This window comes from Lynx rufus, unplaced genomic scaffold (assembly GCF_022079265.1).
Source record: "Lynx rufus isolate CCGP_SWC_20201006 ecotype Redwood Valley unplaced genomic scaffold, mLynRuf1.p SCAF_9, whole genome shotgun sequence".
NCBI lineage: Eukaryota > Metazoa > Chordata > Mammalia > Carnivora > Felidae > Lynx > Lynx rufus.
Genome location: NW_025814897.1, coordinates 57,494,325 through 57,517,375, shown reverse-complemented (window position 1 = coordinate 57,517,375; position 23,051 = coordinate 57,494,325). Strand labels below are relative to the sequence as shown.

Below are 23,051 nucleotides of genomic sequence, written 5' to 3'. Positions count from 1 at the left end.
TTTGGGCAGTGCGACATTGGCCCTTGCTCAGTGAGGGCAGCAGTGATAGGCTGCTTAGCAGATTTCCCAGGCCTCCCTCAGACACCCGGGTACAAAGAGCAAGGCTCTGGAAACAATAGTCAGAGCCCTCCAAGTGACTACAGGTGGCAGAACTCCAGCCCATAGGCCACTTTACATCACCTCTCCACAGCTTCCCACAGGCTTGGGGTGGAGGGCAGCTCTGTCCTGGAGCAAGACCATGGGTCTGGGAGTCCGTAGGCTGAGGTCTAGTCCTGGCCTCACCTGTTGTCACTGTGAAGTTTTGAGGGAAGACACTGGCCGATCCTGATCCTCTGTTTCCTTCTCTCTAAGGTGCGGGTGATTCCTATACTGTTCGTTCACCTTAAGTGGAATCATGAGCATTAAAACATCTTTGAAATTGCAAGTAATTGTACATGTAGGCAGGATAAATTATTAATGTTGTCTTTCATTGTAACTGTTAGGCTTTCTTCCCAGATGGTGGTGCCGGGGTTGGCAATTTGACTGCCAAGTCTTGGAAATCCTCGGAGGTGAGAATATTTGGGTTTATGACATTGGTCATGGCGGACCGGGGGTGGGGGGGGAGGGCTAGCCTGGAGCAAGAGACCTGGCACCAGTTTTACCTCTGCCACCGCCCTGCTCTGTGGCTTCAGGCAAATTACTGCTGCTCCCTAAATTCAGTGTCCTCATTGTAGAATGGGGCTGACAATCGTAAGGATCCCCAGAAGATTTGCTGGCAAAGTGCTTTGAGGCTACATTTCCCCCTCCACTGGCTATCTAGAGGCAGTCCCTTTCCTCTAGAAAGGGAGCTCCAGGAGGGGGGCCGCCCATAAAAGCTGGGGGGCCAGGGACAGAAGCAGTACAGAGCAGGGGGGAGGCCACGGGCAGCAGACAAAGGCCTGGGCAGTGAGGCTGGGGGAGCTAGCCCTGGCTCCAGTAACAATTCACCATGAGGACAGGGCCTGTCTCTGCCTCGGCTGCATCTCAGTCTCTAGCCCTGCAAAATGGGGATGGGCAGGCCCGCCTTGTAGTCCCTGTGGGAACATGTGGGGACTGGACATAAAACTCAGCAGGCAGGATTGAGGGGTAATGCAGCTTGTTATTTATTAATATATAACAACAAAAATGATAAAGCTCATATCTGCAACTGTTTAGGTCTTTATTATAAGGTCTTGGTTGCTTTGTCTGGACTGGCTGTGACCTTCAGCTCCGGGGTCTGGGCTAGGAAAACATTCCAGTGACCTGCATGGAGGAAAGCAGAGGGGTGTGTGTATGTGTGTGTGTGGGGGTGGGGCCTGAGGGGGGTGTGTATGTGTGTGTGCAGGGGTGCATGCATGTGCACAAAAGAGGCAGAGTGACTGGGGTGGGAAAAACTTGGGACAAGAAGAACGGTGAGGGCCTGAGTTTGGAGCACATAGGAGGAAGGGGATGGATATTTCCATCATAACCCCACATCCTAATCAGTTCTGGCACGTGACCCCAACTTCAACCAACCAGCATCTGGGGGCTGGGCTGGCTTCCTAACACCTGTTAGTGACACTCCCATCTGTGGCTTCCTCTCCCCCACTTAAAGCCCCACCTGGATCCGTCTTCCCTGGGATACTGTAGAGCAAATTAAGGGCATCAGAAGGAAAGTGGTTAGGAGGGTTTCAGCGGGAAACGTTCCAATACAGCGTGGGTAGGCAGCATTGGGGCTTGAGGGCTCAGGCCTCCCTCCTCCACAGTCCTGTCTCCCTCACTCCCAGGACCAAATCCAGATGGTTCTGCTTCACCTTCCCGCTCCCAAGCGCCCTGAGTTGAGAAATCTCTGGCCCAGACGCCCACTGGATTCCTGTGCCGGGAACTGACGTCTGTGGCTGACAACCACCCTGCCCCCCTCCCAGCACCAGCAGCCTGGAACTCCTCATGAGGCCCTGGCCTCTGGCCGGGCTCTTTTCCCAGGCCCCAGTCCTCAGCCCGACGTCTCACCTTCATGGGTGCTGGGGAGTAGCCGGAAGTTCTGTGCCTCTTTCTGGAAGTCTTGCTTCCTGACTTTCTTGATCTGAATCAAGTGGAAGATTCCTGAGGGCAGAGGCAAGGGCATGAGCAGGAAAGGTAGGGCCGTGCGGTCAGTGAAACAGGGTGACTTGGACCTAGACTGGACCTAGTCACCGCCCTCCCCTCCCCTATTCTGACCAGACATCAAACCCTGTAGACTAAATTTCCTAAAGGTTTTGAATCTATCCTCCCATCTCCACTGCCACTCTCCCCATCCGGGCCCCATCACATCTTGCCTGGGTCACTACACTGGACTTCTGGCCCCTTTTACTCCCCCTCCAGTCTGTGATCCTAACTGCAGTCATTCGAAAACATACGTTACCTGTCATTCCCTTTCCCTGACCTCCCATCACCTCCCTGCTGACCCTGCACCTGTCACCCTCAGCATCCTGCTCTCACACTACTCACCTGTCCACAATGTGTGTGTGTGTGGGGGGGGTGCTGTGTGGACAGGTCAGGCTGTTTTTTGGGCACAGAATGTGTGATAAAAATCAGTAGGTGTGTTTATCAGACTCCAAAGAGCATCAGGTGTCAGAGTGGTAGGGCCCCCTTTCAGCACAAGGCTCTGTTTGCCCAACCCCTGAGAGGCCTTCCTGTGCTCCAGCTCTAACCAACTACTTAAAGTCCTTGAGGGGCCCAAGCCTGTACGTAGGCTGCCCCCTTTGCTACAACTCCTTCTCCTATTGACTTCCGTTTGTCCTGCTGCTACCAGGTAAACTCGTGCTCATCCTCTGCGCTTTAGCTGGGAAGTCTTCCTTGATTTCCCTTCCTTGGGGCACCCACAGCTCTTAGCTTGTGTTTGTGATTGGGCCTATTTCTAATGTCCTCTCCTTGTGTCTATTCTTGCCTCCCCTACTAGACTGGTTACTCATGGAAGGCTTTCCTCTCTGGCTCCCCTGAGCCTGGCCCACATTAGGCATGTAGGATAAATGAATGAATGAATAAGTGAATGAATACATGAATGAATGAATCCCTAGATGAATGGATGGATAAGTAAATATATCCAATCTAGGCCAGGCCCTAGAGAGGAACAAGGTATCATCTGGATCTCCTGATGTTTGCATCCCATGGGGAGCTCGCCACAGGCACCACGCATGGCACTGAGGCCCTGAGTACATGGGCTGGGAGGTTGCACCAGCTGTTAGCACCAGGGTCTGTGGCCAGAAAGAACAGATGTGACAGCAAGGTCTCTGCTAGGCCAGCACAGCCCTCAAGAAAACTAAGAATTGGCCTTGCTTGTGGAAATCTGAGTAGGATCCCACAGAGGAGAATGGGCAGCACTAAGGTCTAGGAGGCTGGGAATGTCCAGCATTGTTCTCAGGACCCTCCAGCCCAGATGCCAAGGACCAGGATATGGGAGAGACTCACTCCAAAGGCCCAGGCTACATCACAAACCTCAGATGGTTCTTCTGCCAGGCCTGACATGGCACATACCCCAGAACACAGATTGGAGAGATGACAGGATGAGGGAGGGTCTTCGTACCATAGCCTATAAAGCACGATCCTAATGACTGAGCTCTTGGACTTGGAATCAAGAGCTAGCCTGAGGGGCATGGTCATGCCTTTTGAGGGCATGCCAGGTCTGAGGGCAGCTGGGCTCTGTGGACCCCCAGGGCAGAGACGGCACTGGCAGGTGAGTCCTAGGAGATAGGGCAGGCTCAGCTCAATGTGAAAACAAACCCTTTCTCAGTGGAGCCATCCACAGTGGAGATGGGGTGGGGTATGTGCCATCAGGGGCTAGAGACCATCAGAGAGGCTGTAGGGGGGCTTCCTTCCTAGACAGGGGCTGGAATTGAGACCCCTGAGGTCCCTCCTACTCTGAAACTCCAGAATCTAAAAGGCTCTTAACACTAAGCCAAGCCTCTGGGGCCTGAGGCTGGCTCCACGGTGATGTGGCCTCACTTAGCCCAGGTTTTGGTGTCCACCTGGTGCCTTTGTCTCCAGGCCAATCCTCCCCTTCCTCTCCCTGCCCCCAAGGCCTGCTGTTTCTGCTCCCCTGGGTGAGGAAACAGGGTTTCCCACTGATAGTCAGCCCTTGGAGTGTTTGTTTTGACCCCCGCAGTCTGGGACAGGGAGGTAACAGAGAGGCTAATGAGGCAATTTGGCCGCCCAGGGGGTCAGGAGATGGAGAGGAGGTGTTTGCTAGTGACAGGATGGTACAGCCTGGCATTGTGAAGTTGAAGAGTCCCCACCACCTGTTCTTTTTCTGCTGGGCCTGGTCATAACGAGACCGGCCTTGAGCTACAACTCTCCGGTCTGTGCCATCCTGGACACACCTTGACCTTCCTCAGGCCCCTCTCTGAAAGCATTAGGTCACCTCCGTGGAGGTGGCACTGGGGGCAGTCAGACCTGGGTTTGAATCTTTGCTTTAGTGCTTAAATAAACTGTGTGACTTTGAGCAAGTCATTTTACCTCTCAGACTCCGTTTTATCTGCAAAATGGTGCATTAATACATATGCCTCAGGTTTCTTATATGGATGAAATGAAACACATTATGCATAGGGCGAGCTCCACACCAATCACAGAGCACGGGGTATGTCAGCACAGGCTCTTGGGCCAGTCTGAGGCTGTCGTTGCCACCTCTGCCTGCAATGTGTTCCTCTTGCCTTCCTAACTCCTAACCAGCTGCAGGCCCCTCCTCCACGAAGCCTTCCAGCCTGAACAACTCAGCTCCTGGTGAGCTCCTACTGCACCCCAGTCACTAAGTCCTGGGCTCCCAAAGACAGAGGCTGGGGCTTACTACTCCCTGGGGTCCCAGTCCTTGCTGGGGGTGAGGGGAGGTCTGGAGTAAACCAGCACCTGTCCAGGGGCTGATGGAGTTTCAAGGCATAAAATAATTATAAGGGTTTCTGAAGCTAACTCCTCAGCTGTGGCAGAAGGCCCACCCCGCCACTGCTTGCACACTCCTGTGAGTGGAGATTGCTCCCTCCCTTCTTTGACAGCAACTGTCAAGGTATGACAAAGTGCTTCCTCTCATTGGTGGAAATGTGCTTCTCTACAATTCTAAGAGGATGTGGGATGAGGATACTAACGTCGTTAGCACCTACTATAGGTCAGGGCTGTACCTATGTGATTTCATCTAATCCTCCAAACACCCTCCTCTCCAATTAACAGAAGAAAAAATTGAGGCCCAGAAAGGTCAAGTGATTGCCCAAGGCCACACAGTTAAGAAATAGCAGAGCCAGGATTCGAACTCAGGTCTGTCTGATTCCAAAGCCCCTGTTTGTTGTTCACTCAGAACACAACAGCTCCCCCTTCCTGGGGCAGTCCTTCAGAGCCATGAAGCCAGCAGTCCTGTCCCCCTGAGTCTTCTCTTCTCCAGGCTGAACAGCTCCGCTTTCTTCGTCCATTCCTCCTAGGACAGGAGGCAGAGTAGAGCAGGGAAAGAGCCGCATCTGACGTCACAAGACATGGGCTCTAGCTCCCATCCTCCACTTACTGGCTGTGTGGCCTTGGGCCAGGTACTTCACCTCTCTGAGCCTCAGTTTCCTCATCTGTAAAATGGGGATAATAATACCTAACTCTCAGGATCATTGAGGATCAAATGAGATAATGAATGTGAAAGCACTTTGTAAACTCTAAAGTGCTTCACACATTGGTTGTCATTATCATTATCATCGTTATTATCATTCCCTCTTCCACCCCCACCCATTTCAGCAAGACCCATCAGTAGAGAAAAGTGACCTTACAGCTAATCCCCACTTAAAGGGTTTAGTTTGTTTTGCTCTACCCAGGGGATCTATATTTGGCAAGAAGTGCCCAGAAAACCAAATTCTCAGCAATTTCCTCATCAATGAAAACTCCTCTTCACCTTCAGCCGGTGATAGGAGCATCGTGTTGAATTGGGCGAGTTTCTCACAGAATGAGAAATATATTCTCATATAGAGGGATAGACTCCACCCAATAGAAAAGGCCAAATGAGCCTGAAGGCCCTCCTGCTTTGAGGAGGCTGTGGATGTCCTTCTGCCTGAAAAGATCTCCCCTCACAGAGTGCTGAAGTTCTACTGATAGGCCTTTGCTTCATGGTTGTAGGCATTACCCTGTCCTGGCTCCTTGCAAGTGCAACAACCCCTTCCCCCCAGGAGAGGGAGCACTGGGAGGCCCTGGATGAGCTTATCAGAACTGCCAGAGAATCACAGACAGAATCTCCGTCTCCCTCTACCTTGGAATCAGAGACTCAAATCTGGAAGGGTAGCCAGAGGCAGGTCTCCCTGGGCTAGAGGCACCTGATCAACAAAATAGGCCCCGGAGGCCCCTGATAACAGGGGGACAGGCCAGAGGTAAGCCCAACTGGGAGTGGGCCCATGCTCACCTTTTACCAGCTTCCAGAGGTAGATCTCCACCTGCTCAGAGGCCTCATGCTCGAGGGCAAAGCGATGCAGGTTGTCTGGGCTTGGAGACACTGATGTGTGGACGAGGACCCGGCCTGGCACCTTTGGACACCTGGTAGCACTGATCTCACTGTGGCCAGGGTCTGCCTTGTCCTCTGGGAAAGACAAGGAGCTGTGAACATTCTGTACCCCTCCTCCCGACCCCTGCCTGGTATGTCCAGGAAGCTGGGCCCCTGGTCTGACACCCCCCTCCGGTCTTTAAGGTCTTTGGGAAAGTTCTGGTACCCCTGGGAAAGAGATGGGGCATTTCTCCCATTCACTTCCCATTGATTAGCATATTAAAACCTTCTCATCCTTCTGGGCTCAGCTCACCTTCCACCTTCTCCAGGCAGCCGACCTGGAACAGCTTAGCCTACCCTGTTTTTTCTCCACTCGCGGCCTTTAAAGCCCTTCATGCCCTTAGTCTCACTGACACGCATTGCCTTGTAACTGTCTCACTTGGGTATGTTCTTCTCTAAAAGAGACCCACGGGGTGAAGGCCAGGAGCCATGTCCTCCAAGTCTTTTGAGTCACCCACATCACCAAACACAGATTCTCATGACCATACATGGAGTGAAAGGTTTAGGAGGGGTTGAGGTGATGATGGCAATAGTGATGATTGATCATGGTTGTGACGGAGGGTGGTGGAGGTGATGGCGTGACTGTAGCGGTGGAGGGGACCGTAAGGGTGTAGCGGGGAGCGGTGATGGCGACAGTGGTTGGATCCAGTCCTAAAGCCTGGACATGTTGGCATTCCAAGGACATTTCCTGGAACTTTCCATGTACCAACATTCCCTATTTTTCAGGGACTAAAGGACTAAGTCCCTAAACATACACACTTCCTTCTAAATTCTTCCTAGTTATAAAACTCTTAGAGATGTTCCGCTAAGAGTTGTAAGGCTACAGTCTCCATACTTTTAAGAGGAAATGGACTGGGTTCCAGTGGCAGAGCCCAAGATCAAGTGTGTTTGTGAGGGAGCCCAGCAGTGAACCACAGCCAGTCTCCAAGAGAATCCAAGTTGAAGCCCCACCCCTCGTTTTCTTCCAGGTGCCATTCTGTCATGCTCTGTCCCTAACCCTGTCCCAATAGCATATTACTCTGAAAAATAATAGTGACCTCTTATATTTGGATTTTGTTTGGGTGTTGATTTACAATTTATAAAGCATTTTTCATCAACTCTGTCTGAGGCTCCGAAAGGAAAGTAACTTGTCTAAGCTCACAACAGTAAGTTAGGGAAGTCCGTCGGTAAGCAAGCTAACATAGACTCACATTTCCTGACGTCAAAGCCTGGGGTAGGTGCAGACTTAAGATGATTGCAGCCACTCTGTGATCTCATTTGTAAAACAGCTGAGAGATGAGGATTAATTGAACTAGGTGAAATCACAGGACAATACCTGGTGCCAGTAGGTTCTCGACACACATTTCCTTCCCCTTTTTTCTTCCCCATTCCTCTCCTTTTTGTTTTGCCAACCCAGCCCTCTAACCAGAAGTGGTAAAGGCACAACACAGCCCGCACCTTCTACCCCACCTGCTCTCCTTCCAGGATTGAGGGAATGGGCCTGTTCCTCACAACAGCTACTGTTGACAATCACAGGCTGTTCCTCCCAATGAGATACTCTGATGTTTTCTTCTGCACACTTATTAATCCTAGGGTCACATGACAGCGTTAGAGGAACTCAGCTGGCAAGTCTGGAAGCCTGAGTTCTAATTCCAGCTCCACGACTACATTGCTCTGTGACTTTAGAAAGTCCCTTCTTTTCTCTGGGTCTCAGTTTACCCATATGTAGATGAAGGTTAAAAGAAGACAACAGTGGTCAAGAGCATTGTCTTTGGAGTAAGACAGACTTGGGTTCGGATTCCAACTGTCATTTGAGCTGTGTGACCTTGGACAGGGCACTTATTTTCTTGGTCTGTAAAATGGAGACAAAGATACCTGCCCTGTCCATTTGTGGTGAGGAGTACATGAACTCCCACATGTAAAATACCTGCTTGGCTCATGGTAAATGCACAATAAACATTGGCTATTCCTCCTAAAAGTCCTAACATCTTATGATTTTATGATTTCAAAGAACCCAGAACGTTATTTGATTCTGTGTATTTGACTGAGAGCCTCTGAATCTGTCACTATAACATTAGATATTCCATAAGTCTAATATTTTGTGAGTCTGGCATTTTCCACTCGAGTGCATCTAAAAACCCTGCATCCTATGGCTCTGAGTCCATTGCCCCATCTGTGTCGGAGATGTTCCAAGTATCTGTGCCCTGGGGAGAGGGACCCAGGGCCCACTCAGGGCAGTGCCCTCCCTGCCTCCAGCATCTCTTTGTACCTGGGCAAATCTTGCAGCACTTTCCGGCCACTTTCTCAGGGTGATGGCAGGGATACTCAGTGGGGCAGGTCACCCGCTGGCAGTCCTGGCGGCCATCCTGACAGGTGCACAAGATGCAGGGCAGGGGTCCAAAGGAGCGGAAAGCTGGGTGCCACACCTCCCCATGGGAGTATGTCTTCCCACTGTGCACGCAGGCTAGGCCAAGGAGGGCAGGAAGGGAGGAGGGTCAGTGCCTCAGACCTGGGCCAGAGTCCAGTGATAGGTGGGGGCGGGGCCTTGGGGAGCCCCCTGCTCCACCAGTCTGGCCCAGCCACACTGCTTGTAAAGCTGAGGCCAGCTGCAGACCTGGCCCCTTGTCCCTGACTTCTCCCCTGTTTCAGCACTCAGAGCTGACACGTGCCCAGAAAGTTCTTGCTGAAGAGGGAGAGTACTCCCCCCCTGCCCGTCACAGCATGTCTGGTGGGAGGAGAGCTGAAATCAAGTTCGGACACTTACCTGGCTGTGTGAGCTCTGGCAGGTCCCTTCCCCTTTCTTAGCCTCAGTGTCCCATCTGTACAAAAGGGGCTGGGACAGCAGCTCCTCCTGCTCCACCGGTCGGGGGCGGGGGGGGGGGTCCCCCCGCAGTAAGCCTGCTTTCCTCCCCCTCTGCTGCCACCAATGCCCACTTGGCCTCCTTCCCTGCTGCATCCTGGCCATCTTGCTGCAGCCTAGCTCTGCTCCCTCCTTTCTTTGTCAAAAACTTTCCCTCACCACTTCCTTATATTAATTTATTTGCATGTCTGGAGCCCCTCGAGGACAGGGACCATTTTTCATCTCTCTGTTCTGTGCCCCTCAATTCCCAGCAAAGACATGGCAGAGGCTCAAAAAATATTGTTGTGCTGACCCATAGTTCTGGTTCTAGGACTGGTTCTGGCTCTCACTCAGTACTCTGAACTTCAGGGTCCTCATCTGTGAAATGGGGGCTTAGACCTGATGCCCTTAAGGACACCTTCAGTTTTGATATTTTGTGAATCCACAAGCTCATGGCCAAGTTGAGATCAGGGGACCACTGAGTGGGGGGTGGGGGTGCAGGGGTGGGAGGTGGGAGCAGTCGGGGCCCCCTTTTCCCACCTCAGGGATCAGAGGAGGTTCCGTCCTCACCTTTCTTATGTTTCTCCTTCAGGACAATCTTGACTGTTGTGCTGCCTGCCCCCTTTGGTCGGAAGTGGCGAGGGATGAAGCCCAGAGGAGCACTGAGGCCAGTGGGAGCTGGGGTGCCCAGGACCCTCTTTCTTCCATTGTCCCCTGAACACGGATCCTGGGAATGTCTCTGCAAATGGCAGGAAGGATGAAGATCACTGATGGGCCATTGTCAGCAGAAGAGCAGCAAGACAGAGCTGCAGTGAGGTCTGCAGGTAGAAACCAGCATGACTTCCTAGTAAAGAGAGGCACAGGCTAGGGATAGAAAGATCTGGATGGGGTCTAAGATGTTTTCAGACAATGGATATTTGAAAACTCTCAGAGGATAGTGGTTTGGAAACCCAGTCTCCACCAACCCCTTCTCAGGACTATCAGAGCCAGGGCCTTGGGGCTGGGGTGAACAGAGAGGTACTGAGGTCTTGACCTGGGAGACACAGCAATTAGGAACCTGGGAAACTTAGAAACTACTTGTCTGTAGTGAGGATGACAGTCAGGAAATTCCTTGAGAAGATTTAGGTGATGGGATAAGGGGATGGGCCTCTGAAGGTCCGACCAGGCCCCAGAATCCTACAGGGCAGGAAGACTAAGAACAGGTCCCATCTGGAGACCAAGTCTCCAGAGCCCCCTTTCTTGAGCCCCTGGAATCCAAGATCCTGAAACCCTGCCCCTCCAGACCAGGTCTTGGCAGGGCTAGCAGTGATAACAAAGGGGTGAGGGCAGTGTAATGGGTCAGGCGCATCACAGCTCCTAGTTAAGAGGCTTGGCGCTTGAGGTCAAGGGGTAGGAGCAGGTGGGCTTATTACCCGCCTCACCAATACCAAGTCACTCATAGTCCTTCTTCTACAGCCCCTTCCTGCCCCATACAGTGTCTGAGTCAGCCTTTTGATGGCCCAACGGAGCCCACAGGAGCTCCCAGGAAACCGTCTCAGGCCCCAGCACAGGCCCAGGCACATAGGAGGCTTCCAGGAAATGCTTGTCAAGTGGAACAGTAGCAAGAAGGAATTGAAAAGCCCAACCCTCTGATGGGACTTGCTCACGTCATCCAGTAAGGAGCTGCTCAGGGCCTGGAACTAAGCCTGGGTGGGCTTTGCTTAGCACGCTGCCTCCTGGGGAGAGGGTGGGATGGCGAGGAGATGGCCTGGCTCAGGCTCTGAGGCACAGAGCCCCGCTCCGCCTGAAAAGGCCCAGCCTGAGAAGGGAGGATGAGCCAGCAGAGGAGAAGGGAGAGCTCATAGGCCAGACCCCTGGGGAGTCCCTGAGCAGGGGAGGTCAGCCTCCCGTCCCCCGGGATCCAGGTGACCCAGGCTAAAGGAGAAGGTGAAGTTGTTTACATTGTAGACATAGCACAGAGGGTGGATGGTGACTTGAGTCAGTGTGTAAGCCCATCCTCACACCTCTTTCCTCTCTGACCAGAGAAAGCTGGAAAGTTTAGCCCATCCTAACTCTAGACTAAGACGGAGAGGGGCCAAGACAGAGGGGAGGACAGAGAGGTAACCCCCAGACAAAGCACCAGTACCACAGGAGCTGGGTGGGGAAGGCTGGGCCAGGACAGAGGCCACATTCTCTGGGGAATGTGCTGCCCACAGGCAGGCTGAACTAAGGACAGATACAGGCTCCAGATAGAACAGTGTCAGTGTCAGAATGTTGCTCAGGAGGGAACTTGGGAAGTTTAGAGCCTGCTCTTGCCCTGCACGGCACTTGTTCCCAGCCCCTGCTGACCAACCAGCCATGATGGGAGGCTAGGGAGAGGGGCTGGGACGTGGTGGAGGGCGTGGAGCTGACCTAGGGGACAAAAACAGAAATGAGGACAACGACTGGTGTTGTCTGCTCCAGAGTCATGGCATTTAGGCCCTGGATACCAGCCCCCCTCACCGCCTCTCCCTAGACTGTCAGTAAAGCTGTGCACTCACCGCCTCACGGTGTGACTGTGTGGTGTCCTCTTCAGCTGATTTCTTACTTGACTCATCTGGAAACCCAAAGGGAAGTTGGGTCAACCTCCACCTGCTAAGCCTTGCTGATAGGGGCCCTGCAGGCCTTCAACCTCCCAGGCCTAGTGACACTTCTGCAGTCCCTATGCACTGGCAGGGCCCTCTGCCCCAGTGGGGACTTATTCCCACTTCTAGTTACAGCTGCTTTTCACCGTTGGCTTGACAAATTCCCTACACTGGGTTGTTGCCTCCGTTTCCCTACACTCCCTCTTGGCTGGGCCAGACATTCTTGTTCAGTGCATATCATGGGTGACCCAAGGGCCCGGAATCCCATCCCTACAGCCTGCTTAGCTGCAGTCCCCTGGGGAGCCACCGTATCCAGCCACATATGAAGTCATCAGGCCTTGGTCTATACTATACCCTCCCAGGTACCCGCCTCCAGTCCCCTGTGTCCTAGTTGGAACACCCTAGACCTCTGTCTCCCACTCACCCCGGGGTGCCAGCACACAAGGCCCCGAGTGGGATTCTCTCTCTCTAGCCCCTGCCTCACACACGGTCCGGCTCCTTCCAAGCATTCTTGGTTCAAAGACCAAGAACCCTGGAATTAGACAGTCCCTTAGAAATCACTGAGGCCAGGGGCGCCTGGGTGGCTCAGTCGGTTAAGCGTCTGACTTCAACTCAGGTCATGATCTTGCAGTTTGTGGGTTCGAGCCCTGCGTCGGGGTCTGTGCTGGCAGCTCAGAGCCTGGAGCCTGCTTTGGATTCTGTGTCTCCTCTCTCTGCCCCTCCCATGCTCATGTTCTGTCTCTCAATAATAAATAAAATTAAAAAAAAATTTTTTTTTAATTGTAAATAAATAAATAAATAAATAAATCACTGAGGCCAACCTCTCAGTGCACACATGACATAGCTGAGGCTCAAAGAGGAACAGGGATCTGTAGGAATTTGCTGGAAGAACCAGGACTAAACTGGAGTCACCTGGCTCCTGGTCCAGTGCCCTTCCACAATGCCAATATCTGGGGAAGCATTCTACTGTGAAGTACTCCCTTCCCCCAGTCCTGTCTCCTCCAGGAAGCTTTCCTGGACTAACCCAACCCACAGGGAACAGTCTGACCATCTGTGCACTTCACTCTGCTCAAGCCATTTGTCCTTCCCTAGCTGAGGTTCCTCCACCTCTAACAGCCCGTGGCGAGGTCCCTTGGGTGGGGGGGGTGGGCATTGCCAGACCTAGGGACAGACTCACCTTTGCACATCTGGCAGCAGGATGCAGGCAGCGGGAGGGGTGCGGGGCAGCCTGGTTCTGGGCAGGTCATGAGACCACAGTAGATCTGGCCCTCCTGACAGAGCAAATAGGAGATGAGTGATGAGGGGCAGCCTTGGGGTGAGGAGAGCCCCCCCCTGCCCTGAGGGCAAATTGCCTTGAGGTGTCCCCTGAGGTGGGGGTGGGAGGGAGCAGCCAAGCATCCTGGGCAAGGCCCAGCCAACTCAGAGGAAGGATCCCCTATACCTAACCAATCCCTCCCCCTCCCCTGGCCCCACGTTAGTTAGCATTCATCCTTCAGCTTGTAAAGTGCTCTCAGACCCTGTCTCTGCCTAGGCTCTCACAGCAAGCTGGGGAGGTGGGATTCTTCCATCCTATAGAAGTGGAGAGCCTGGAGAGCTGCCTGAACTGCCTGAAGTCAGAGACACAACCCAGCAGAATGGATTAGAGCCCAGCCTACGGGCTGAAGTCAACACCCTTCCCCCTGACCTGGAACAGGGGGCCCAGCAGAGAGGAGGGGGATCAATGGGATACATCCTGGGATCATCTTGCTCTGACTGAAAACCCTAGGTCCCCAGCTTCAGGACCCAGCCTAGAGAGGCAACACTGTAGAGGAAAGAGCCTTCTGGGAATCAGAAGCCAGATGACCTGTGGTGAGTCACTTTTCTTCTCTGGGCCTCAATTTCCTCCTCTGTGAAATGGGGACACTCCCATCTAGGTTGTGAAGATCAAGTGAGGGAATGGTTGTGAAAACCCTTCTTAAACTGGAAGGCATGATGTACCTGGGAGGAAGTGATATTACCTTGAGTCCTTTCCCTATTCCTTTTCCAGTGAGCCTCAGGAGGCCAGGAGTCAAGCCAGTCCCATTTAAACAAGAAGGAGAAGAAAGAAGGGGAGATCCAAGTATCCAAGGAGAAGGGACAAGGAATCATAAGAATGTTGTCACCACCCTAAGGCCATGCCATCACTTCTGTCTCTTTCCACAGACTCCTCCTCATCCAGGCCCTTGTCCCTTTACAGGAAGCAGCACAGCACGGGGAAAGGAACATGAATTTTGGAGTCATGTGGCCCTACATCTGAATTCTGGCTCTGCCACTTAACTAGCTGTGTGATTTCAGGCAAGTTGCTTAACTGATCTGAGCCTCAGTTTCCTCATCTGAAAATAAGTACAGTAATATCCTTTTCCTAGGGTCTTTGGGGTACTGTTTATAAACACAAGGCATTCCCATGAACCAGCAGGTATAATGTATCAGACCTCTGGAAGAGGCTCAAGCCCGACAAAAATAATTGCTCTCTAGGTTGATTTATAAGTGGTCACTCTTTGTCATTTGTAAGTTGTTTGCTCTGCAGCACAGATACTTTAAGATTCTGAATCTCAGACTGATAGGATCCTGTCCCTGAAAAGATGGATGGGGACACAGGCCCCAGGGAAGTGACTAGATCAAGGTCACACAGGGAACCGTGGCAGAGCTGGAGCTCAAACATGGGTGTCTGACGTCTAATCTAGGCCTCTTACCCTTGTGTCACTGCTAAATCAGATTATTATTTTAAACAGGATGTTGGTGATCGCCTGGTCAGACTCCCTCCCACACTGGGAGGAAGTGAGGCCCAGAGAAGTTTGATGAGCAGACAGTATGGAAATCAGGAGAGCAGGAGTTTCTCCGACCAATGCACAGATGAGTTAAACTCCAGGGTAAGAATGCCATGGCGAAAGCCACCTGTAAACCTATAGCAGGGCCACACTTAAGCCCACTGAGGGGAAGGGTGAAGACTTTCCAGATCCGGCCCCGCTTGGCTTTAGTCTCTGTCCCCTGATAACACTGCAGGGTCAGTTCTGCCTGTCCCCAGGCCCAACCCTGACCCCAGCAGGTGGAGTATAAGCAACTTCAGATTAAATCCATTTGCAACAAGCAGTCTGACCCTGTCTCCGTACCCCAGGGCTGATCATTCACTCATTCACTTATTCATTCAACAATCATTATACACATCTGTGTACCAGGCCCTGGGCTAGTAGCAGCAGAGGATACAATGAATTGGGTATGCTCCCTCTATCTGAGGAGTGTAGAGTTACTGGGGGAAACAGAAATGGGCAAATGTCAGTACGAGGTAACTGTGGTAACCGTGCGGAGGATGCGGAAGCCCAGAGATTCCAAACCTCAGAGATTCCCTCCCCACTGAGCCCGTTCACTCTCACTTTGCTTTGACCAGAGAGGAACAATCCCCCGCTCTCCCCCACCATACCACACCATTACGCTTTGCCGGCCGATCTGTGCCGGCCTGTGCTCACAAGAAGGCGGAAGGTCTTACGGTACAGCTGCAGAGGACACACTGGTTGGGCAGGCGGGAAGGGAGCAGCTCGTGGGCACTGAAGATCTCTCCGTGTTGGTACATGGTCCCATTGTGCTGACAGTACTTTGGGGGGGCCCGGAGCCCAGAGGGGGTGTGAGGTTCTTCAAGTGGAGGCGGGGCAGGAAGAAGAAAAAGTTGAGGTTTCACATTACTCCAAAAGCTTTGTCAAAATTCACTGGGCCACTTTTCCGAAGATTTTGCATCTTATCCTATCTTGGCATTTAAACCAAGCTCCGGCTTGGGCCCTCCCAGCCAGTCCCCATATTAGCTAATTGAGAGGTCTCACTGATAACTACATCTGACCATGATTGCTCCCTCTGATGGGTCCCCACCAAGGCCTTTCAGCCCCTCAGTATCTGAGCTGGCCCTGACAAGTGCCAGAAGCCTCAGCTCCACAAAGCCCCACTCAGTGGGGACCTGCATTAGTTCACTTAACATTCAATGAGCATATCCATGAGTCCCCTCTAGTGCCAGGCACTGTCCTAGGTGGTGGGGATACAGCAGTGAACAAAACGAGGCCCCACACAGAGTTATATCCTAGTAGAGTCAGCTGGAATGATCTAGACTATCCCTGTGCTTGGTGTAAGCTCCTGTCATTCACTGGCCACCACAGCCCCACTTGTCAGCACCTGCCAACTAGCCAGTCCTCATCCTGCCAGGTAGCAGGATAAGCCTCTATTCCTGACAGTACCCACTCATTCCCTCAAGACACCTTTACCAAGCACCTTCTCTGTAGCAGGCATAGGAGTGCTGGGTAAGACCCAGCCCCTCCCAGCAGGACTCTCACATTCTGAGCGGTTAGAGAAATACCCTACGAGCAGTGCTGCTGTAGAAGTAAGGGCTAGGGCAGATGGAAGCACAGAAGTCATGGCAGCACAGAGAAGGAGCCCCTAACTCAGCCGGGGGTGGGGTGGGGTGGGGGGTTGGGCAGGGAGGGCTTTCCTGGGGGTCTTTCCTTTCCCCCCGCCCCTGGAGGCCCCTGGAGGGCTTTTCCATCCAGGGATGGCTGAGCTGAGTTATGAGGAACATGTACAGCCAGGTGGGCAAAGGGGCAGGGCACGGAGAGGGAGAGAGGAGCATGTAAGAAGGAAGGGGCCAATGCACAAAATCAGCAAGGAGAAGTAAGGACTCCTGGAGTGAGCCTCTGCCAAGGAGGAGGCACGATGACCCCCTCATGGGGCAGGATGAAGCTCAGAGCCGCTACTCCCCAAGGGGACCGAGAGCCAGGAACATCTGCGACCCAAGCCAGGGCCGTGGTCAGATCTCTACTGGGGTTCTGCATGGAAAATGAGCCCCTTTGCACACATACTCCACACAGGTCCCCAGCTCACCAGGAGAGCCCTGGTTCCAGAGCCGGAGACCATAGTCTGGAGCCCTCTTTTATCACCTTCCTGATGCTTCTAAGCATTAATTCTCCTCTCAGTATCTCCCTACCATTATGTTGGTCTCCCCACTGGCTGCCCCTCATTGGCCACGTGGTTACATATACACTTGGTAATGCCAGTTCCTTCTCAGACCACCTCTCCTCTTCTCTCTTTTACCTTCACTTCCTAGAATCCCAGTCTCAGAGGCTCTTAGAATCTTAAAATCATAGAATCATAAGCATTTAGCATCAAGACACATAGGGTCCCTGAACCTCGGCACTGGGAGAAATCTCCAAATACGTGTACTCCAACTCCTGTAGTCATTCCCAGCCCCAGGGTGGGACTCCTGGCATCTCCCTCCAGGGCTTCTGGGCCCCTGCTTAGTCACCCCCACTTACACAGGGCATGTCCACCCCCTCCAGCTCCGGCCAACCAGAGAGAGATTGGAGCCCAAGTGTGCTGTCCACAGGCCAAGCACGCCCCTGTTACCTTCAGCCACTTTCCACATTTTCTCCCTCCTTCTGCCAAGCCCAGCTACTTAAGAATGAGAAATTTGCTGCTACCCCAGCCCTCCGTGGGGATTGGGATGTTTCTTCCCCTGAATACCTTTGTCATCTCAACACCTCTGATAGTAGAGACTGCCCCCTCTCATGCCAGAGGCGCCTCTTAGCCAGAAGCCTGCATTGGGATGGGGTCAGCAGGCAAGGGGGAGAATGGATGGGGCAGAGAAGCAGAGAGAGAGGGTGATGAGTAAACACAGAGGAGCCGAAGAGAGAGAGGCCACTTACCCACACAGCGGGGACAGCACTGCTGCGGCTCGGTCACAGGCTGGGGGCAGTGGACAGGCGGGCAGTGGAGGCGGTAACAGCTCACATGGGCACTCTGAAGGGGACATGGAAGGGAGGTCCTGATTCCAAAGAACCACTGCCTCCCACCTGAACCTGACCTTTCCCAAAACCCCATCCCAGCTGTGGGACACTACACTTGTTTTCAGCCTGTGACAGAACAAAAACAATCAACTCAATTTGTCCAGTCTCTCCCCTTCCCCTGCTCATGTGCCCCACAGTGTGCACGGACCTGCACAGACCTTGTGTCCCCTTCCCGGTGTTTGAGAAATACAGGTAAAAGGCTGGACTTATTCTGACATTGATCTTGACTGTTGTTGTCTTACATCTGGGGCTTCATTCTTTTGCCTCTGAGCCTGAGCTTTGGGGTTACAAGAGAAATGTGACACAGGAGGGCAGGTGACAGGGATGAGGACAAGATTAGAAACCTGATGTGGAGAAGACTCGGGGCTTTGCGATCCACTCCCTGAATCTCTAGGAGGTTTGGGTAACCTTGCACAAAGCCTTGGAGCTGGCACCAGAGAAGGAGGGGCCCAAAGTTCTTTACGCTTTTTCAAGGGCAGCAAATGGAAGAGAAGGGATGGGGCAGAGAAATGGGGGAGGGGGAGTGATGAGCAGAAACAGAGGAGCTAAAGAGAGAGAGGCCACCGCCCCTTCTGGAGGTTTCCCAGCTCACCAGGCAGAGTCTGTCAGCCCGACCTAGGTGGCCCATACCTTACTCTCCCCTCTGTTATAAGGGTCATGGCATTCGGGGGCGGGAGAAACAAATTAGCTCCAGTGGATCACGAATCTTGGACTTTGTCAACTGGACCACATGTTGTCACAGACCATTTACATCTGTCTAGTGCATTCATCCACGAATTCTTTTCCAAAAACAAGGGTCATGCCTCGTCTGTTCATCTCTGAATTGTCAGCTCAGGGCCTTGCTCCAGGCTACTGCCTGTTACAGTATGAACAAAGGAGTGAGTGAATAAATAAGAGCCAGAAAAGAAGGGATAGAGGGCCTCTTTCTTAGATAAAGGGAGGGAGCCAGTTTTGTTCCACTGTGAAGTCAGCGGGTTTGCTTCTAGCCCCCTTGCCCACCGAGTTCCCGGACAGCACCTCTTGCCCCATGGAAAACTCTGGACCAGACCCCAGTCCCTCTGGGGCCACTGCTTCTCAAGACGGCCAGATTGCAAGGACTAATCAGTGTGCTAAGGGGCATTCCAGAGTCCGCAGAATTGGTCTGAGCTCCAAAAGGGGCCTTCTAGAGGCCTGGCACACATGGGTGCTTAATAAGGTGAACTAAGGGGCGAACTAAGTCCCTCAGATGAGAAACTAGGGCAGAGTGCAAGGAACTGTGTGACCTGAAGAGTTAGGATCTCTTTCTTGATTCCAGCCTTGGAGGAGCCAAGGGATAGAGATGATCAGCCACATGCAGCCAGGAATAAAGTAGAGACAGGCAAGGGGTTGAACGGCAGGTGACCAGGTGGAAGGCCATGCAGCCAGACTGCCTCTCAAGAAAGTCATCACTACCATTTACTGAGGGGCTACTAGGTAGGGACTTTATTTTGTATATATAAATATATGATCTCACTTTATTTGCTCAGCAATCCTAGGGGTAGGTACTGCTATCCACACTTTCACAATGAGAAAAGAGCCTCTGTCTGAGAGGTTAAAGTGCCTAAGACCACACAATAGGTGAGCACTGTCTCCAGGGTCCCTGCACTTCCGTGATGCTGAGCTGCCCCTGGTGGACGGGATGGGGACTCATTCATTCTCTCAGGATTTACTACACGACTACGGGGGTGCCAGGCCCTCTTTTAGGCTCTAGGGACATAGCGGTGAACCCGACATGGTTTTTGCTCTCGCAGAATTTGCATCCTATGAATAGGAGAGAGACTATAAAAAATAAACAAGTAGGGAACAAGGTCATTTCAGATGTTAAACTTATAATGATAATAAAATAGGGAGATGTGCTTGGGCTAACCAAGTTAGAGTGTTTTAGAAACAGCTACCAAAGAAAGCCTCATAAGGAGGTCACTTTTACGTGAGAAACTGCGAGATGAAAGGGACCATTTGAGAAGATTCAACTGGGGGGACATATTTCAGGCGGAGGAACCACCAGGCAGGAATGAGGTTGAAGCATTGGCACAGGTAGGAGATGAGGTCTGAGAAAGAAGCTGAAGGCAGCTCCTGTGGAACCCAAAGCAGGAAATTAGAATTTTACTTTAGGTGCAATGAGAAGGTTTAAAGAGTGGAATAACGTGATCAGTTTTATGTTCAGAAAAGATCATTCTACCTGCTGTGTGGAGGACAGATTTAGAGGGGGAACAGGGAGACCAGTTGGGAGGCTGGTGTAACAGCCCAGGGAGAGATCAAAGGTGGCTTTCATTAAGGGGAGCAGTGGAGAGAAGTAGAGGAATTCAGGATATTTTCTGGAGATACCGGCACGATCCCTTGGGTTGGGGAAACTCAGAGGAGGGAGAAACAAATTAGCTCCAGTGGATCACAAAACTTGGACTTTGTCAACTGGACCGCATGATATGTCTGGAATTTTCTGTTATGGTTTTCTTTCTGTTCTCTGGCTATATTTCATAAAGTTCTTTTTGTAAAGCCTGATTGGCCTCAGATGTGCTAAGGAGAACCGGTGGGGGGGGCAGTTGTGGGGGGTTGTGTCTCCGTTGGCAGCAGTGTTCTGCCTCAGGCCAACATGGTAGAAGCAGTGGGAAATCAGAGGGAAAGATCCCAGGAGGAGTGAGACCCCAGTGATCAGAGTCAGGAGAGGAGCTGGTCCACCCCCCTCCACCTCCCAATGTCTTCTCAGAAGCTCTTCTGTGCTCCCACTTTGAGGATTGTCTTAACAAGGGAGGCCCTTATAGGCTTTCTGCATTCCTCTCTTGGCTTTTGTTCAGGGAAAGATGCCAAGGGGCTGGCTCCAGGTAGGAGCTAGGTACGCTGTCCCCCTCAAGCACCAGCACCCAGACAAAGACTGTTGAGGATATCGCACCAACCAGGCTGGGCCCAGGCAGCTGAAGGGGTGTTTCAAGCCTCCCAAATCATTCCCCCTCCATCCTCACCCCTCCACCCTCATACCTGGCCTGAGAATTCTGGGCCACCCGGGGGATCTTATTTATTCCACCCAGTTGATAGTACAAGGCTCTGTGGAGGGTGCTGGGGTGGGGTGGGGGAAAGGACACAGAAGTGAACAAAAAGATCTGGTCTCTGCCCCAGTTTGTTCAGCCTCTGGCAGGACACCAAATTGGGCATGAGTAGCAGCCAGGAAGACCTGCTCTCAGGGGCCCCATGTAGAAGGGGCAGTAACTGACAGACACAGATAATTATTATACTTGGCCAACAGTGATCAGGAGAAAGGGACAGAGAATCTTATGTGGCATCCAAGAAGGAGACACACTTGCAGGCGAGGCATCCAATAATAAGGCTAATGGTGAGGGGGGCATTTGGGTGAAGCCTTAAAGAGTCAGTATTTGAGCCAATGGAGTTGGGAGAGCACATCCTAAGGCAGGGCAGCAAGAGAGGTGGCCGGAAGGAAATAGCACAAGGAAAGGAAGGAATGGGAGGTCAGAACAGGGAGGCTCTTGTCCTCTGCTGCATGGGACACAAGGAGGCTGGCAGCAGCCAACATGGAAGGAAGGCTGGGCTGAAAGATGGAGGGGCCGGGTCCCCAGCCCAGCCCAGCCACTGACCCGTGGTGTGACTGATCTCTGGGAGGCGCACACAGCTGTCTGTTCCCACGTATTGCGTACTCGCTAGGGAAGTAGCATGGCCCCACCCTCTCTCTGGGGTGACTTCTCTAGGGTCTCCCGGACGTACCTGTCACAGGTGGTCACGTGGCCAAAGGAACGTACCTCAGAGCAAGTACAGCGCAGGCAGTACATCAGGCCCTGTGGCTCCAAGTAGGGGTGCCAGCTCTCACCAGGGGAATATCTCTTCCCATGGAAAAGGCAGAACATGTCTGGGCCTGGCAAACCAACCAGTACTTTGTCAGTCCTATAGGAGTCTCCAGCCCAAAGACCCTGCTTCATCCCTTCTTCTTTCTGGCTCTAGGAAGGACGTCATCTGGACCACTTAGGTGAAAGGGAATCCACCAGAAGTGCTCTCCAGTCAGGGGCCCAGAATATCTGAGTTTGTTAGCTTGTCCACACACTTGCCGTGTGACTTTGGATGTGTCACTTCCCCCTTCTGAACCTTAACATTTCTCTCATAGGGCAGTTGGGGGATCAGACAGTGAAAGTGTTTACAGATTTAAATTGTGGTATAAATGTTATTAGATGAACAATCTGAGGCCCTGAGAGGATAAATTACACCTTTAAGGTCAGTCACCAAGGAGGGATGCTAGCCCAAGCTTCCTGACTCTCAGTCCAGAGTTCCTTCTGTCCTCATAATAACACTGGCTTCCTTTCCCTTGGTCCCATTTTGCTTATTTATTTACTACATCTCTGCACCCCACCCCTTCCCACTGCTGAGCCTCTCCCTACACACACACACACACACACACACACACACCATCTCTGGGTCCTATGACCCACCTTTTCAATAAAGCCACTCAGAGCAATTTTTCTGTGTTCATACTGTACTGTGTCCTTACAGCTCAGCAAGCTGTGATGGAAAGTGTTTGAACTGGGAAAACAAGGGCTACGGAGTGAAAAGTTCTTAGAAAGCTGACACCTAAATTTCCTTAACAATGGTCATTGCGACTACTATGGTTGCACTATGGTTGATTACTTTTGTGATCTGCATGTCAGTTGTCTATATGCAGATGAATGCTTCCAGGAATGACTGAGAAATGGTTGTTTCACCAGGTGGGTTAGATATATCTCCTGCAATCCTGCTTTCCTCACTCACTTCACACAGCCAATCAGTCTCCCCGCCTGCCCCCACCTCTTACCAGATCACCACCTAGGCTTGGGTCAGGGCTCCAGGTCTGGCTCACAGCCCCGTGCCTCACCCTGCTGCCTTTTGCCCTGTCCCCGCCGAATCTCCTCCTCACAGGTACCTGGTGATTTTTACAACCCAGAAGGGATGCTGTCAGTCCTACAGGAAAACTCTTTTAGGGAGGAACTGGGATGCCTAGCACAAGCTAAGCTGTCCCCAAGGTTTGTGGAATTAGATGAGACTGAGCTATGGAAAAAGGAGCCAACATTTATTGACTATCTTCTCTTTACATAAACTACTTAATTCTCTCATTGGCATTATTGTTTTGGACGTTAAATTGGATGATGCTGGTCAAGGGCTTACTTAGCCCAGTTCCTAACACTTAGTCGAGCGCTAGGATTATGATAATTGTGGTAACAATGACCCTGTAAGATGGGTCATCTTGAATAGATGATAGTGTCCCTCTAACAGGGTCGTGGGGTTGTTACCGTAATGAT

The 23,051-nt window shown here is 52.1% G+C and overlaps 1 protein-coding gene across 2 annotated transcripts in view; it reads right to left on the bottom strand.

The window, feature by feature from the left end:
• Positions 1-1,169: 1,169 nt before the first annotated feature.
• The window catches only part of CHRDL2 (chordin like 2), a 32,126-nt gene continuing 10,244 nt past the window's right edge, over positions 1,170-23,051 (bottom strand). The window contains exons 2-12 of one of the 2 annotated variants that reach the window (XM_047072546.1): positions 21,528-21,640; positions 17,623-17,716; positions 15,429-15,571; positions 13,104-13,197; positions 11,843-11,898; positions 9,894-10,062; positions 8,754-8,948; positions 6,368-6,541; positions 5,495-5,549; positions 2,003-2,079; positions 1,170-1,276 (exon numbers count right to left, since the gene is read on the bottom strand). In XM_047072546.1, coding sequence (XP_046928502.1) covers positions 1,170-1,276; positions 2,003-2,079; positions 5,495-5,549; positions 6,368-6,541; positions 8,754-8,948; positions 9,894-10,062; positions 11,843-11,898; positions 13,104-13,197; positions 15,429-15,571; positions 17,623-17,716; positions 21,528-21,640 — 1,277 coding nt within the window. Of the gene's footprint in view, positions 1,277-1,986; positions 2,080-5,494; positions 5,550-6,367; positions 6,542-8,753; positions 8,949-9,893; positions 10,063-11,842; positions 11,899-13,103; positions 13,198-15,428; positions 15,572-17,622; positions 17,717-21,527; positions 21,641-23,051 lie in introns of both variants that reach the window. The other variant, XM_047072547.1, reaches the window with a different exon arrangement.